The sequence below is a fragment of the Thamnophis sirtalis genome, unplaced genomic scaffold, assembly GCF_051295495.1.
Source record: "Thamnophis sirtalis isolate CommonGarterSnake01/CBP01778 unplaced genomic scaffold, rThaSir2_p1.2 scaffold_1, whole genome shotgun sequence".
Taxonomy (NCBI): Eukaryota; Metazoa; Chordata; class Lepidosauria; order Squamata; family Natricidae; genus Thamnophis; species Thamnophis sirtalis.
In genome coordinates this window covers 31,476,080-31,494,222 of record NW_028261381.1, presented here as the reverse complement: position 1 = coordinate 31,494,222, position 18,143 = coordinate 31,476,080, and the positions used below count along the sequence as shown (strand labels likewise).

At 35.2% G+C, this 18,143-nt stretch overlaps 1 protein-coding gene across 5 annotated transcripts in view; it reads left to right on the top strand.

The window, feature by feature from the left end:
• Window positions 1-18,143, top strand: part of PKP4 (plakophilin 4) — a 139,695-nt gene that overhangs the window by 50,738 nt on the left and 70,814 nt on the right. For 4 of the 5 annotated variants that reach the window (XM_087710262.1, XM_087710248.1, XM_087710253.1 and 1 more), the window contains one exon: window positions 11,450-11,562. The exons of the other annotated variant lie outside the window; for it this stretch is intronic. In XM_087710262.1, the coding sequence (XP_087566388.1) occupies window positions 11,450-11,562 (113 nt within the window). The remainder of the gene's footprint in view (window positions 1-11,449; window positions 11,563-18,143) is intronic. 5 annotated transcript variants of the gene reach the window in all.

Sequence of the window (18,143 nt, the reverse complement as noted above, 5' to 3'; positions counted from 1 at the left end):
AGTCACATACACACCTCTAGGAAGAAAGAACTGCTGAGTCACTTACGAAAAATGCTGCCAAGAAAAGTAGAGGGCAGTGACCAGGATCCACAATGACTTGAAAGCACAACTGTTATTCTTTCTACTTTCTATGTGTTAACTAAGAAATAGATATTGTAACATCACTGTTACTTGTATTTGAAATGTACTCGTATTCTCATATTGTGGCACACAAATTCATACATGGTTTGGAAAAAACTGTGCAAACATTTTTTTTCTACACATGGAATGTCAGAAATTAGAGGAAACATTACAGGGAGATGCAAATGGGAGGAGGAGGTAGTTTGTGTGATAATATGGTAGTAGGTGGGAAGAAGCCAGAATGGGGTGTGGAATGTTTGTGTTTGTACACTATATATTCTCAAAAATATGTAAATACATTTAAATATTGAAAACAAATAATCAAATCCTTCTTTTTATGTCAGATTTTAATATGTTGATGCATCAATACACCCGCGTGCGCGCACACACACACGTGCACACGCACACACACCAGCATACAACAAAACTAATGGCCGCTGTTTCTATTTGAGTTGACACCACTGGTACAGAGCATTGGTTTTTCATGGCAAACTGTGTTCTGTGTACAGTATTCACAAGCTGCGAGTATAGCCAATGGTGTTATTAACCTCAGGTGGTCTGGCAGAAACCCATTCCCATGGCCTTGACAGTCTCCAACGTTCTACCAGGAGTAAATAACAATGCAGGCACAGTTGGAAAATTGGACAAGTTTCCAATAAATCATGTTCATTGAAATTATTGCTACGATGTAATTGCCAATACCACTTTGGTTTCTCAGGGGCCATCAGGGTATTTTTATGGTGAATGCCAAATGGAAGAACTGGCTTATCATATCATCTTCATTTTTTTAAATCTAAAATTATTTCAAAAGAACTTAGACAAGCTCCTTACATTGGCTGAAAGAGAAAATGCAGCCTTCCTTCTCTTCTAGTCATGGAAATAGGAGACCAACCACCACTCCCTACAACTACTTTGAGGAGGGAAAAGCAGCAGGCAGCTTGTCCTTTCTGGGAATGTCTGAAACAGAACTTGAATGGAGGAAAATATCACTTCAACCTCCATAAACTTTACAGCTTCCCCCAGAATGGCTTTTTCCTCCTCTTCACTTTCTTCTCATTCCGGCTATGTGTAGTGTGTGTTTCTGCATGAGTGTGTGTTCATTCATTCCACTGAATATACTGTACATTGAAAAGAGAGATTTGAATAGATAAAGATAGAAGAATTTAGTGCTTTCACTGACATGTCCTAACAAAGAAAAAGGTGCAAAGGCATTTAACAAAGCTAATAAATCTGGGGAAAAAATACATATCAGAATGGCAAGATACAGTAATGGTAAAAACAAAATAAATAAGACCAATCAGTTACCATGGTGTGGTAGTTGTATATATATCCTGAAATATAGATTTTTCTCTCTGTTAGGTATGAGCTTAGATTGTACAATTAAACTAAGGGACTAGGGATCTTATGGATAATACTTAATGGATGCATTGTGAAATCGATTTTAAAACTAACATTTACAGTTTTCTTTGGCAAATAAGTTTTAATTTGATATACTGGGAAGTGTAAGATGGATTTAAAGGAGAAGCAAACATATTTTCTTTAGACAGGTGTGCAATTATAGATTTAAATGGTGGGGTCTTTTTCTATTATTTTGAAGAGAAAGAATCAAATGTGTTACATAATAATATGGCTTTTCTGAATATTTAGATTTCTGTTGATATTGCCATGTCACTTGTTGATAATGAAACATTTCTTTTATATGACAGGGAGTCCAGTGTTGAATGTTTTCCAATACTATTATTTACTTTTGCTTACCTCAAACTATTGTTTGTTCTTGCCTCTTGAACTTCCTTTTTAATTCCGGTGAACCTTTTATTTTAGTGAGTTCCTCTTTGCAAAGTAATGAAGGTTGCTATACCACAGCCACTTAAAACTGCTAGAAGTGCTCAGGTGAATAATTCCTTATAGTCAGCTTTTCATCAAGGTGGTAGAACAAGTACAGGTAGTCCTCAACTTATGACTACAATTGAACTCAAAATTTCCATTGCTAAGTGAAACATTTGTTAAGTGAGTTTGCCCCATTTTATGACTTTTCTTGCCACAGTTGTTAAGTGAATCACTGTAGTTGTTGAATTAATCAAACTGTTGTGAAGTTAATCTGGCTTCCCCATTGACTTTGCTTGTCAGACAGACAAAAGAAGATCACATGACCTTCGGGACACTGCAACCGTCATAAATATGAATCAATTGCCAAGCATCTGAATTTTGATCACATGACCAAAGGGATACTACAAAGGTTGTAAATGAGAAATCTGATTACGTCACTTTTTTAGATGCCATTGTAAATTTGAATGGTCACTAAATGGACTGTTGTAACTCAAGAACTAACTGTATTATCAAAATTGAATGAGCTGGATAACAAAAAAAAAACACCTGCCTGTAATAAGAACTGCAGAATGAAATTGTTAAAAAAAGAAATTAACGTTCATGATTGGAGTTATCGAGTATTAATGATATCTAAAAAACAACAACAACCCCTAAGCAAGATTGGACCCAGTTAGTACTTAGATGGGGGAACACTACAAAATATAAAAATTGTAAACTAGGCTGAGAAGTCAGCCATTCTTTACCAAAACAATATCAAGGCATCTATATACTGTTATCAAGTTTTATTAATGTATGGCATATTATACAGGGCGGGGCATAACCTTTTCCTAGGGGGTCACAGCAACACTTGTAATAACAACACAAATAATCCATACACCATTCGAAAGCCCATCAAAAACTGAGTTTATTGACACGATTTAATAGTCAGTATGACCACCATTAGCCCTTCGAACAGCATTCAAACGAGGTGGATAAGAACACAACAAATCTTCAAACAGTTCCGTTCGATTTTCCAGATTTTTCAACACAGTTTCCAAATTCATTCTCAAAGTTTCAACCGAAACAAATTTAACATTTAATAGCTCATTCAATTCAGTTTTTTATGGGCTTTAAAATGAGGTGTCGCGGAAGTTGTAAACTGCTGTCGATCTTGCTGTGACCCCCTAGGAAAAGGTTATGCCCCGCCCTCTGGAAAATCTGGAAAATCGAACGGAACTGTTTGAAGATTTGTTGTGTTCTTATCCACCTCGTTTGAATGCTGTTCGAAGGGCTAATGGTGGTCATACTGACTATTAAATCGTGTCAATAAACTCAGTTTTTGATGGGCTTTCGAATGGTGTATGAATTATTTGTGTTGTTATTACAAGTGTTGCTGTGACCCCCTAGGAAAAGGTTATGCCCCGCCCTGTACATGGACTAGCAATGTATATTAAAATTTCATCTAGATTAGTAAAACACAATTAAATATAAATGTTAAAAGATCTATATTCAAATACCAATGTCAAGGCCATCTAACCATTGATTTGCAGCATCGTTTATATTTAAAAAATCGGATACTAGATCGGTATATTCCGTCATCTTACAGCTGCTCACAATGTGAACACAGTCACACTGAGGGGAGGACAATATGCCCCATTTATACAGAGAGTCCCGACAGATGCCATGTGAGATGCAAATCCTATTTAGGATTGTCCATTGCTGACATGATATTTCAAAGCCTGGCACTTTTTTATATGTCTTCCTATATCTGGGTGTTCAGTGACCCATTTGGTTTTCCACAGGGAATCTATGTTAAAGTTCTTGGGCAGGTGTTGTGCAAGTGCCAGTGGGAACTTCCTAGATTTGAGTCTTCCTGCTGATAAATGAGGAAGGTTGGCATGCACCAGTGAGTTGTTTCAAATTTTTATTGTCAAGAAAAATACATGAAGTCACTGGGAGACAGCCAGACTTGAGACTCAAAGGAGACTTAAGCTTTTTCAGAAAACCAAGATATGTTAATAAAGTCCTTCTTCCAGTTGCAACATGTGTAATCTAGCCATTGTCTAGATATGTAGCTGTAATCTAGCCATCTAGTTTGGAGCTTCAACTCCCAGAATTCCTCAGCCAGCATGCTAGTTGGGAAATTCTGGGAATTGAAACCCACAGGTCTTAAAGTTGCCATGGTTGAACGCCTCTGGTGTAGATCAAAAATAATGTATGACAGAGAGATTGTTTTTAACGTGTGAATGCCAACTACGAAATCTCTAGTGTGTTTCCTCTTTCCTCTTTTAATAATCTTCCTTAGTTCATAGTTACTTTGATCAAGACTGAAAAAATACTCAAAAGTATTACAAAAACCCAGATTGTTGGGTGCAATAGGCTGACTCTGCAAATCCCTTAGAGAGGGCTATAAAGTATTGTGAAGCAGTTTATAAGTCTAAGCTGCTATTGCTATTGCAAGGTAATAAATTCATTACGGCATCAGTAGTTGCTGTGTTCACAAAAATTATTTAATTTCTATAGCTGCCCATCTCAATAAGTGACACTGGGCAGTGTACATTATAAAAAAAACAATTAATACAGAATAAATATATGTATTTATATTTATTTAAGTAAAATAGCGAGGACACAGGGCCCTTAATACACTTGTGCCCCCAACTCAGGGTCATAATCAGATCTTCATGGTTTTACAATAGGCCAGCAGGGCTGGGATGATGAATGCAAGAAGATGCAAGCAGGGTTGGGGCAAGCGAACAGGCAAAGAATTTTTCCCTGGACATTGTTTCGGCATAAATATTTCATCCATAATAATCATAATAAATAAGTTTGAGAAACTGAAATAATGATGTGAATTGAGCCTTTGTTTATTTGCTTTAATACACAACCCAATACAAAAGATTTTCTCTGGCCATGGTTGCTTATTTTCCTTCCTTCCTTCCTTCCTTCCTTCCTTCCTTCCTTTCTTTTGTTCCTCTTTCTTTCTTTCTTTCTTTCTTTCTTTCTTTCTTTCTTTCTTTCTTAGAATAATAGGATTTTTACTTTTTTTTTAAAAAAAACTAGCTACCTCAGATAATAGGAGCATTTTTATTTGCATTTTGTTTCTTAAAAATACTTGTTTCATGATCTCAACTGTTTATACCTGATCATTTTCTTTAGTGTGTTTTGTTAGACTATATGTTTATTTTATTTCTGAAAACTTTCATGAGATGTATCTGTACTCAAAAGTGGAGGATCAAATCTTTATACTCGACAGCTGTTCATACACCACATTTATATTCACAACCCTCCTTTCTAAGGATCATCTGCAAGAGTTTTGTAAATAAGCCTACAAAGCCTATTTTGATTTTTAAAAAAACCTGATGAGACAAGTTAGATTTATCACTTTTCTTATAAATGGACACTGTGATTGAGAGACTGAAAGAAAATCCTTAGGTCATTGTTAGATGGAGGGAACACTATGAATGTGTAAAGAAACCAGGAATAAAAGTCTTTAATAATTCAGCTAGAATTAAACCACCTCATTTGTTTATTATTTTAATTGCAAGAAAAAAATAGAGCTATCAGAGGTAATATAAGGGCAGTCTAGGTTGCAGAAATGACTTGGATCAAGAGGAATTGATTATATATATATATATATATATATATATATATATATATATATATATATATATATATATATATATATATATATATATATATATATATATATATATATATATATATATATATATATATATATATATATATATATATATATATATATATATATCTGCCATAGAATTATCCTTAGTTGAGGGGTAAGCTACAAAAATGTATGTCCTTAATTGTTTGGACTAATTTGTTATTTTATTCAAGGTGAACATTTGGCCTTTATTATATGTACTTAGGAGGAAAGTGCTTTAGCAAAGGCTTTTTTAAATTTTCCAGTACTAACTTGAGTACAGTTCTAAATAAAAGGAACAAAATTTGTTATTATGTGTGAACTTGCCTTATTTCATTGCCAAGAGCCACTGGATATATTCAGCCATTGTTTTTTGTTTAATTTGCTAATCTGAAATCATTTATGACTAAGTAACCTGATAGAAAATTGCTTTGTTGTTCTTAAGGATAAATTCCAAATATGAGATGTTTTTCTTTTGATGTCCATACAGTATAATTTCCCTTGCTCTCTATCACTCCTAACCGTCTGCGGTTAGGAGTGAATTATGATATTGAGTACATTCTGTTTTTTTTAATCTAGTACACCAATGCTATGAAGCACATTATTATTGAATATCCGAAATATATGAATTCTTGTTGCTATCCTGCCATATTCTTTTCTTATAGCATTCAGAACATTTTTAAAGCAAAAGTAATAATACAAGTGAATGTAGTTCACTTGTTTTATGGTAAAACCAACCATATAAAGCAAATGCTTGTTTCAGAGCTGTTACAAGATATAGAGAAAAACATTGTCATATTTTAATAGATTAAGCTTCCTTTTGGGTGATACTCAACATTTCTCAATAGTTCAAGAAAGGGAGCAAAATAATAAAATTTTGGGATTATGAATGTTCTTGTTTGCACTGATTTTTCGTTTAAGAATAACAGTATATATATATTTTTTAAATGTCATCTCTCATGAAGACTTACAAATATGAATGAAATGAATCAAGACATGCTTTCAAAATACTTCCCATTTTATCTAAGCAAACAGTATTTATTACAGGTATTTTTATGCCCCTTAGTTGAATATAAACAGATTGCAAAGCATAATAAAAATAATTACCAGTATCAATAAGCCATTATTTATTTGTTCGTTAAATTTATTTGCTGCCTGTCTCACCTTGGAGCTATTCTGAGGCAGATTACAACAGTAAAAGAAATGCAAAGACATATAAACATAACAATAGCAAAATAGTGAAACAATAAAATAAACAGTGAAATAATGAAAATGCAGTAATATGTGCTGGAGAGGTCTGTCATAACTTTGAAGTGTCATTGAGCGATTGCTCATTGAGCAACCGCTCATTAAGTGAGGATTACCTGTAATAACTGGGCTAAACATTCTGATTATGGAACTCTTCCCAAACCAGCTGATATGCAGTGGGTAGTAAAAAATATGTGCATAGCATCACACTTCTAATGCTATGTAGTAATTTTTTCCACAAGTAGTCCTTGACCTACAGCAATTGGGACTGGGGTGTCTGTTGCTAAGCAGTGCAGTTGTTATGTGAGTTGTGACTGATTGTACAATATTTTAAGTGAATCACATGGTTTTTAAATGAATCCAGCTTCCTCCATCTTTGCTTAGTGTAGGAAGATCACAGAAGGTGTTCATATGACCTTGGGATGCAGCAATTATCATAAATACATTCTGGTTGTCAATCACTCTCATTGTGGTCAGTTGACCATGGCAGCACTGCAATGGTCGTAAGTATAAGAACGGGTCATGTCCCTTTTTTCAGCACCATCATGACTTTTTTTTTAATTAAAGTTTTTATTTTTTCATTTTCATAACACATAACCACGTGTATACTATTATATAACCAACATTATTTTATATTATTAAATATTAACAACAATTCATCTTCCCATCAACTCCCCAAAAAAGATTATTGGTTCCTCTGCTCTCCATACACCATATTATCCTGTCCATCACTTTCTTCTCCCTCTCTCCTCCTCCTCCCTATCCGCTTTTGACCCTCTGCCATTCTTCTCTTCTCCACTTTCCCTTCCTCTCTCCCCTTTCCACTCCTTCTTTCTCTCCTCCTCTTCCCCCCTACCCTCTCTTCTTTCCTTACCTCTCCCCTCTCTTCCACACTCTCCCTCTTATCCCCTGAGCAAGCTCCATTTTATGTTGATGGTATTTATAATTTCATATCAATAAACCTCTTTAGTTTTAACATCTTTTTTTAAGCAATGAAGAAAAAAAGTATACATATATAGCAATTATATTTTAACACACACCCCTTATTTTAGTCCAGAATGTGGACCTAATTACAATTCCCAGCTATTCTCATCATAATATTGTATAGTTACATATCATTACCCACCCCAAATTTTAATCTGTCTTTATAATCTCATTATAAGTATATTTCATGTTCCCCCTCCATTTTTCCATATCTTAACTTAACTTATATTTGAATGTCTTTAAATAACAATCCCTGCTGCTCAGTGTTCATTACAATTCCATTGATTTGCTATGTGAAATAACAAAATAACACTTCACTTTGTTCATCTTCTTAAGAATTCTATATGCATTCATATTTCTTGTATTTTAGTCTACATTTAATTGTCTTTCCATTATCATATTCAATCAATTAGTAACTCAGTTTAATTTATCGTATAAAAGAGTATTTCATATATTTTAACTCTTTATTTAATTATATTCCCATTACCCTGTTCAATCAGCAACTCAATTTAATTATCATGTTAAGATGTAAACCACATGCCTAACTTTATATTAGCCTCTTAACAATTTCTAAATACCAGATTTTTCCCTAACAAGTCTTTTCTTCCCAATTCTGTATTCCTGTCATCTCCCTTTTCTTTGTTGGGATATGTCCACCCTTTTCAATTTTCCCCAAACTACTGTCAAGCCCAGTGGAATCTTTTATCTTCTTTTTATTTCCCTTTGTTAGGACATATCCCGCCCCGCCTTCCGTTCTCCTTGTGCCACTGTCAGAGTCAGTGAAATCTTTTTTCTGCTTTTTATTTCCCTTTATTGGGACACCTCTCCCCTTTTTAATTTTCCCTATGTCACTGTCAAGCCCAGTGAAATCTTTTATTTGCTTATTATTTTCCACCATTTCTACCATTTCATTACCCTCCCCCTCTTCCTCTTTCATTTCCTGCTTCTCCTTAGATTCTGGCTTCAAAATTCTGTTTAAACTTAATTTTAATGTTTTATGCATATTTTTTATAATTTCATGCAACTCTTCAAATTCCAACCTTTCCATAATGTCCAATCCCAAAGTTACAGTTAGTTATACTGTTGATTATAATTTCACAATTCCAGTCCAGTTCCATTCTTTCCTCCAGCAAATGATTCGCCGATAGTTTTCAGCAATACAGCTTGATATTTTTAAATCCAGGTTAGTGTTTTTTCTTGATTTTTTTTCCTTGTTACGTTCCACCTCTCCCATCAATTAGAGTTGCTTAAAATATGTTTTAATTAGAACAAATTCAGGCTTGGACAAAGCAAATCTCTTTGGTATGCTTTTAACTTTTGCTTCTCCTCCCCCTCCTGCTTTTTCCAAATTCTGATTTATGTCCATTAGTTAGTTAAATTTTCTTTCCAAAGCTTCTTTCCAAACTTTACAAGATTAGATTATAAGGGAGAAAATAATTGTTTAAGATATATTAATTAGGACAAAACTTGAACAAAACAAGCCTCCTTGGTATGTTTTTAACTTTCGTCTTCTATTCCTTTATACAGTTCTCCATTGTCAATCTCTTTTAAAGGCACAATCTTTTCAAATCCAAATTCAAAGTTTGTATTTCAGTAGGTTAGTCAATTCTCTGTATTCCTCATTTCTGTCACCAAACAAGCCGTTCTTTTTGGACTTGATTATTTTTAACTGCCATTTTTTCTCCTTTCTTTTCTTTCTGCCAAATCACAATCTATCTGTCAATATTATTTATACTCACAGGGTTCTTTGCCTTTTCCAAATTCTGATTTATGTCACTTGGTTAATTAAATCATCTTATCAGGTTTCATATTTCTTCGTACACTGCTGCTGCTTAAATGCTTTGGCCAGCAGCCCTCAGTTTAATGGTAGCCATATTAGCATGCTACCTCCCCTGACGCCGATTCAAAGAACTAATCTCTGACCTACGAGGAACCTGTTACCCACCTCTAGGTCTGATGAGATGCAGCTCCCTCTTCACTTCCCCCCACAGGCGAGTTCTGACCCAAAAAGGTCCCTGGCATTAGTTTGTCAGACAGAATTTATGTAAGACTCTTCGGAGCCCACATTTTTTCCGTCTGTCTTGCTGAGGTATGCCCACTTTCAGCACCATCATGACTTTGAATGCTTGCTAGATAAATGGATATAAGTCAGGGACGATCTATCCTGTAATGTTGATCCTAGTTACTGTACTGCTTTTGATCTTGTTCAGTTTACTTTATTACTGAGTGGCAGTTTGGTGTAGTGTTTAAGGTGCTGGCCTAGAAATCGGGAGACTATAAGTTCTAGTCCTGCCTTAGGTATGAAAACCGGCTGGGTGACTCTAGATCAATTACTCTCTTTCAGCCCAACTAACCTTACGGGGTTGTTATTGTGGGGAAAATAGGAGGAGGGAAAAGATTAGGTATGTTTGCAGTCTTGGATTATTTATAAAGTAACAAGGGTCAGATAAAATCTAATAAATAAATATTTGTATAAGGTTGGCTATCACTGAGTACAACTTACATCTCCACTGTATTAAATTCAGTCTCTGTGTTTTGGTGAAGCAAAGTAGATTCGTAGTTGAGGCAATATTATACCTCTATAGGTCTATTTTTTTTTCAGTTGTTTCAATTGACGTTTTTACAGTCATCTGAGGATAAGAGATCTTATTTGATCCCTGGTTGGAAAGGGAGAGGTGAATGCACAGACAATAGTTGTAATTACAAACCTGGTTAACTGATAAAAGCTTAAGGTGAATCAGCCAAGAATCTATCAGAATAAGCACTAGGAAGCAAGTTTTAATATCCTCTGTTCTGTTTCTTGCCTTAAACCCAAGTGGAGCCAAATAGTCAGTAGTACAGGTAGTCTTTGACTTACAATCACAATTGAGCCCAACATTTCTGTTGCTAAGTGAGACATTTGTTAAGTGAGTTTTTCCCCATTTTGCGACCTTTCTTGCCTCAGTTGTTAAGTGAATCCCTGCAGTTGATAAGTTAGTAACCCAGTTGTTAAGTGAATCTGACTTCCCCATTGACTTTGCTTGTCAAAAGGTGATCACATGACCTTGGGGCACATCAATGGTCATAAATATGAACCAGTTGCCAAGCACCTGAATTTTGATCACTGACCATGAGGATGCTGAAAAGGCCGTAACTGCGAAAAACGGTCATAAGTCACTTTTTTTGGTGCTGTTGTAACTTTGGTCACTAAATGAACTGTTTTAAGTTGAGGATTACCTGTATAAGCATTGCTTATCATTTAAGGCAGTTGCTGAATTTATTGTACAGTCTGTAACCAAAAACGTAGAGGAAGAAACTTTTATAATAGGAAAAACTAATTATAATAAACTCATTTCAAGTTGTAAAGTAATTTGTATGTGTATCCAGGCCATTGGACCAAGAATAGGTATGGCATGATCCCACCACCTGGTATTTTTCAGGAGCTGGGAATCTCCAGACTTCAACTTTTGAGCGATGAAAGTCAGTTCTTACCCATGGGTCCCTAACTTTCATCTTTAGATGAAAGACAAGTTAGTGCTTTACATATAATTGGTATTTATCTCAGTAGAATCTTTTCATATGTGTGTGAACAAGTTTTTTTATTTTATTTGACCATTATCTAAACATATTTTACATTGTTTTTAATTACAGGAACTCCAATTTCAAAGACTCACCAGAGAACTTGAAGTGGAAAGGCAAATTGTTGCCAGTCAGTTAGAAAGATGCAGGCTTGGAGCAGAATCACCAAGCATTGCAAGCACAAGGTATCCATCCACATTTAATTTTCAAATTGCCAGCTACTTCTTTCGAATAAACCTTTATTTGATCACAGCATGAATGTTGAAAATCTTTCAATCTATAAATACCACATTAAGCATTATTTCATGGCCATTTTCTTGCCAGCTACCTGGGAATCATGGATTTAGCTCTGTAGTAGGGAAGGCGTGTGGCAGATTGGAATTGTCACTGGCAGTTCTCTCCGTGATTTGCAGTAGATCACTAACAAAAACCCTACAGCTCTCCTTGCTTTAAATGAAAGCATAGCAGTGGAAGAGAAAGGCATGCACTTCATTCGTTTTGTATAGCTATATTTTGAGACTCATTCTGCTACAGAAAAGAGATCTATAGGATGGGCAGCTGTTCTGAAGCTCCCTTATTCCTTAATTCTAGAAGTATCTCCACCCACAATTATTTGCACCTCTGGTTTGTGGCCTTTGGATTTGTAGAGAACACACACACTACAGTGCACACAATTGATCGTGAACATCTCAAGTTTGTCTCTTTCTCCTCTTAAGATGTTATTTTTATTTGATTTATTCAGGGATTCAACAAAGTGATGCGGTGTCCCCACATGATAATTCACTAAATCACATCAATGTAGTCTTGCTATTAGTAACAATTTTTATCTACACTATTAAATTAACTAGTGCAATATTAAATTAACTTTTGACTTGAAACATGGATACAACTAATAACATTGGTCTCTGGGCCACTATGCTGGTAATATATATAACAAATTTAGAATTTCAGTTCCAGATCGTTCTCGTTTCTGTTAGAAATGTGTTAAAAAGAATTGAGTTTGCTTCTCAAGCTCAACAATGGTTTTGGCTGTGTGCATAGGAAAGAGTTGGAAACTAATTTACTGATACAAGCATATGCTGACTTGCAGACTTTTGAACCATCTTAGAGCTCAGTATTGGATACAATAAGGTTCTGTGGCTTGATTTGAAAGGCAACCGTCTAGTATCTATCTAATCTTTTTTTGTAGGGATGTTGTCTACCTCTTAAATCATCCTTTTGAGATTTACTGATTATAACCTGACACAGTATTCCGGGATTTGTGTAATCTTTAGTGTATCATGTCTATAATTTTATTTTAGATTCTTTTCTTAATAAACCCCAAGCATTGCCTTCACAATAGCAAACCGAACCATTATTTCATTTTCTCTTTCCATATGCTTAAAGCATAGTAGTTAATATGAAAAATAACATATAGCCTACCAGGTACCGTAGTTTTGATTGGATTTAATACTTCCCAAAAATGCAGGATAAATATATGGTCATAAGATGCTCTTCCAAGTTGAATCATGAATGTTGTTATTATTACTGTTATGGATCCATTCACCATTCACTTTGCATTTTCTCATATTGAATTAATTTACCAGTTTCATGTCCATTTTCCAAAATTGATTTTTTTTTTTGTACTAACCATTTTAGAATATTGGAAATCACCAGGCTTAACATCATTGCTCATCTCAAGCACCAAATCATTCACAAGCAAATCAAAAAATATCGAACCCAGGTTATTTTAATGATAAATTTGTTTTAATATACTTTTAATTCAGATTGCCTATTGTTGCTTACATATTATTTTTCTAATAGCTGCACTGGGGAATTTTGTAAATATAGCCTATTTAGAGTAACATGGAATCATACGATCTAGAGATATTTGAATGCTTCATCAATCTTAAAAGAAAACTTGGAATAATTTAGCTTTTCATAGGTTCAGGCAGGCTTCTTGCTTTTTCAATACTTTCCAAATAAATTTCTGCAGCTTGGTTAGGTTTGTAAATTCAGAATCACCACACCACTGTATTTTAAACCTAAAACCTGCTACTATAAACAACTGGTAATGATTATTTTTCTTTAACTAGGTGGTTGTCCACATGATTAAGATCATGGAAGCTTGACATTACCATGAAATTATGTCAATTTTTCACATGTGCAATTCATGTAATCTGTCACAAATTCAGAAGCAGTAATTTTTTTAAACCAGGGACCTCACTAATTATAAATAACAAGTTTTCATGATTGAGAAAGGAGGTACAGAGTGCAAGAGATTAAAAGTAAATACAATTATCGAATCTGATACTTTTGGCTTGAGTACTTGCCATTCAATATTTCTTCTATTACGTTTACAAATTCTAAACTTTCAGTCAGCAAAACAATCAAATATATCTGGAGGTAGGAAATACCTTAAAATAATGCCCACACTTTCATAATTAATTAAAATGAATATTAAAGCATTCTGTTGATTAAATTTGTGTAGATGACCAGGATAAGCCCGAGGGAGGGATCAAGTGCATCATTAGTTTGGAGTCCCTTCGCACCCACACGAGATCTAAGTCCAGCCTCTTTTGAATTTCATTGGTTGTTATCTACCACCAATTTCCCTGGACTATTAGTAGTTCAGATTCTTGTTTAGAACTGGCATAAAATAAACTTGTACTTATTTGAACAATCCTGGTTCCTGATTTCTTGCACTTGACAATTTGTAGCTTATGAAAATTAGTACTGCCTCAAATTCAGTATGCCAAAATATAAGTAAGACTTCTGCCTGTGGGTGAAAACCAATGGTGGGTTCCTACTGGTTTGGACCCGTTCGGCCAAACTGGTAGTGGATTGGCGGCATGGGTCGCTGGAAGTGACCCAGGCCTGCCACGCCCTGGAACTGGTTCTCCAGGCACCGCCTTTTGGTTTTTCACTTCTGCGCATACGCAGAACAATTTCACACCCATGTGCAAACTAGCAGTAGTGCCTGCCGGAACCTACTCCTGGTGCAAACCCTTTAAAATAGTCTTGCCTGCAGGTTTCGATTCCACAAATATATAGTTTTACTGTTGCATGTGAAATGGGGTCACAAGCACCAGCTTTGGAATAAGTAATCAAATTTCAAATCACATGTTGATAATTTGACTTGTTCTAATCATAAATGTTACAAACAAAAGGGGTAATATGCTGTTTTATATGGGAAATGAATGAGCTATGTTTGCAGACAAGATGCAAAAATACAAGACCATTATTCATGTAATGATATATTTGCTGAGGTTACCATGGCTTGGGAATCCTTTTGAGTTTATATGTCAGTTTTTCAGTAATTGAGATTTTTACCATCTTTTTATATGAATATTAATCTAAGATAAATATTTTAAAACATTTACATAATAAATATATTTTGCTTCTGGGAAAAATATTCTAAGATTTAAATTTCCATAAATGCATTAGACCCTATAGGAAGAATATGAGATTAAATCCAGTTAATTGAGAAACTTGATAATTTCCTATCTGCATACTATTTTAATAAATATCGGTATGGAATGTTCCTAATTAACAATAAGACCAAATATACAATCAGTATATAATAATGATTCACGCCCATCCATTTTAATGCCCAGAATGTCCTTCAGTTGCCTTGTAAGATAGGCCAATGGTTTCAGTGTTAAATTAAATATAAGGGGAATTAAAAGGCATCCTTGGTAAGTCCCAAGCAAAATTTTGGTAGATGAGGAAATAATTCCATTTGTAATATTTCTAGCAAAGGAACAAGAACTGCACACTTTAATCCACTTGATAAAGAAACATGTAAGTCCATAATTGGTGAAAAAGTAAATCATGCCACATCACTTTTTCCATATCCAGGGAAACATCACTATAAATTTCAATTTTCAGAATACATTTCTAAGATACCAATTTACCTATATTTATCCAAGGCTTATTTCTTTCCTATGAAACCAGACTGAAACCAGACAAGGTCAAAGGTAAAAATTATCTGTAGGCTATCTGCCAAGATTGTTGTTAGAATTTTTCATACAAGCATTTAACAAAACATCAGACAATAGCTTGCTCAGTCAGCGAAATCTGCAAAAAGATTGATAGAATGTCTGGTCCTCCATTCCTATTCTTCTTGTACAGGAATTAAAAGTTTCCTTTATCTACCATATTTAATATACAGGACTTATGACCATTCTCTCAACGCCCATTCAAAATTACAATGGTGCTGAAAAATGGACGTATGATTCATGCCCAAAGTTATGACTGTTTCAATGCCCCTGCAGTTACATGGTCAAAATTCAAATGCTTGGCAGCCGGCCCACACTTGCCGCCAAAGGGGTACTTCTTAATTCTCTCCACATGCCTACTTTTCCCCATCTGGAGCCTTTTGGCTATCTTCCCTCCTGCCTTGTGATGCAGCAAGCAGCCCCAAACTGTTCTATGGCTGCTTGCCACTCCCCAAGAACTCCAACAAACATCAGCAGGCATTCCTTTGCTCCCCGGCACGCGGCAGAAAGCATTTATATGTCCAGGGCCTTGTCTCCCAATTTTCCACACCAACCTTTTGCACCCAGTGCCTCATTGCCTTTGCTTCTCTTTTTCATACCCAGCTTGTCTGGCAAATGTTTCCTATATGTGGCTAAAGATGCAATGTCTTCAGAAGGGTTCCAAAAACAATGGAACTTTAGCCACTTCAAAAATGAGGGAGGAAAGGTTTCCAAAGACAGTACAGCTTTAATGCTGTTTTTAGAAACCTTTCAGTATTTTATCTACACCCAATTGAAAACCATCACAGCTCATGGTCCACAATGTTTTTATAACCAGTACCAGACCATTCATTAGCACATCATGAAATCGGGAAACACTGTAAAGCCGAGCAAACCTTATTAGAACGGGTTATTTTGATTTTTTGTAGCCCCTTATGCAGATTGAAATATGATTGTTTCTCATAGTAATCCTGCTCCTATTCTTTTTCTAGCTGGGAAATCTTGTTACCTTGACATAGTCAAGAATCTCTTGTCTTCTCCCATCCACTTTTCAATAAAATATCTGTATTCCTCAGGGTTATATTCACCTATCATAACTTGTAAGCAGCTGCTGTTATTTTAGTGCTCCTAGAGCCTAGGTCATGAGGTTGAAATGTGGCAGCAAATTGACAAATAATGATAGTGTAATTTCCCACTGGGAATCAATGTAACAAGCAAAGAACCATTATAGGACAAGCTTAACACTGAGAAGGCAGGAGAGAGTGACCTGTCTTACCCCTTCAGCATATAAGATTCTTGTGCTGATCATTTTTGATACTGAATTTTAAAATAAAGTTTGTAGCTCAATTGTTTCTGCTTAACTAGTATTGGGAAACTATTAATACTGCTCTGAATTTACCAAATGTTCACAAATTTTGAAAAATATTCTTGCTTTAAGAAAGAGCATGAGCAACATCCAGTTGTAGCCAGTATGTACTGTAAAAATGTATCTCCCCGAAACATTCAGTTTATTTGGAGCAGTTCACTGAAGCAGTATTCTTGGTGCAGCCATTTTTAATTACTTGCACTCATTGCCATTCTGTTCACAAACCTGTAATGCCACAAGTCAATTTCCCCAGGGATGTAAAAACCCAAATTGTAACAATCCCTACCTACTGGAATTAAAAATATACATCTAAATCTTCTGTAGAACATTTATACTTTGGGTAACTCAGCCAGAGTTCCTATTAAATAGATGCAGGCAGCTGGTTGCAGGGAACTACTATTGAGGCCTTATGAACATTTTAAGTTGAATAGTTTAGAAATAGTGCTGGAATTACTTCCAAACTCTGGATTGTCATTAGAGTAGGGTCTTCCCAAAGAAAGGTAGATTATTTTGTTAACATTTTTTATTGTATACATAAACAATCCCAATTTCTCCTCCCCCCATCTGTCTTTATCTTATCATACTCTCAAACATGAAAGTTAAACTATAGAAGATTAATATATACCACATGAATGCTATATAAATCAGATGTCAGGATTCCAGGTAACAAAACCATAGCAAACAAAACTCTGAGGCAGGTACATTCCTCAAAGAATAGTTTTATTTGATATATCATATTGGCACAGTTTTGGGGAAAACCGACTGAAGGTTCTCATCTGTTTCATCTAATTAAAACTAAACGTTTTTTTCTCCTTTCCCAAACAATCAGTCACATAGTCCAATCAAAGTGTCATCCGGTTGCCTGGTAACTTCAGTTTTCCTCTCTCTCTCTGACCACCTGTGAGAATGTCCTTGGTTCCCAGGAGAAAGTATTTTGCTTTGGCTACGAAACTGCAGCTATCTTTATTCCCCCCCCCCCCCCTAATCCCTCAGCTCCAGTGTGGCAACACTGAAGCTTCAAAATAGCTCCGGTCAAGTCAGCTTCAAAGTTGACATCAAATAGTTGGATGTATCTAACTGTCAGAGCTTTTCATTTAGGAGTTTAAGGTAACATAGGTAGTGTTCCCTCTTATCTTTTTCCCACAGTACCTTCGTGAGATAAGGTGACTGTTTGTGGATAAGAATGGATAATCAGTAAGTGTAGACCATATTCTGGTGGTGCACTATCTTGTTCGGAAGTCTGTGTACAATTTAAAATTCCCATTTCACATGGTATTTCAGGACTTTAAATTTGTCTTCTATAGCTGGAAGGATTTTTGTGGGAATAGCTCAGAAATAGTATGATGGATAAGGCAGCATCTTTATTTAATCCAGAACTTTGACATCCATTTCTTCTTGAGAATAATATGTAACTATCAAGGCTGTTTTCTAAGGATACACA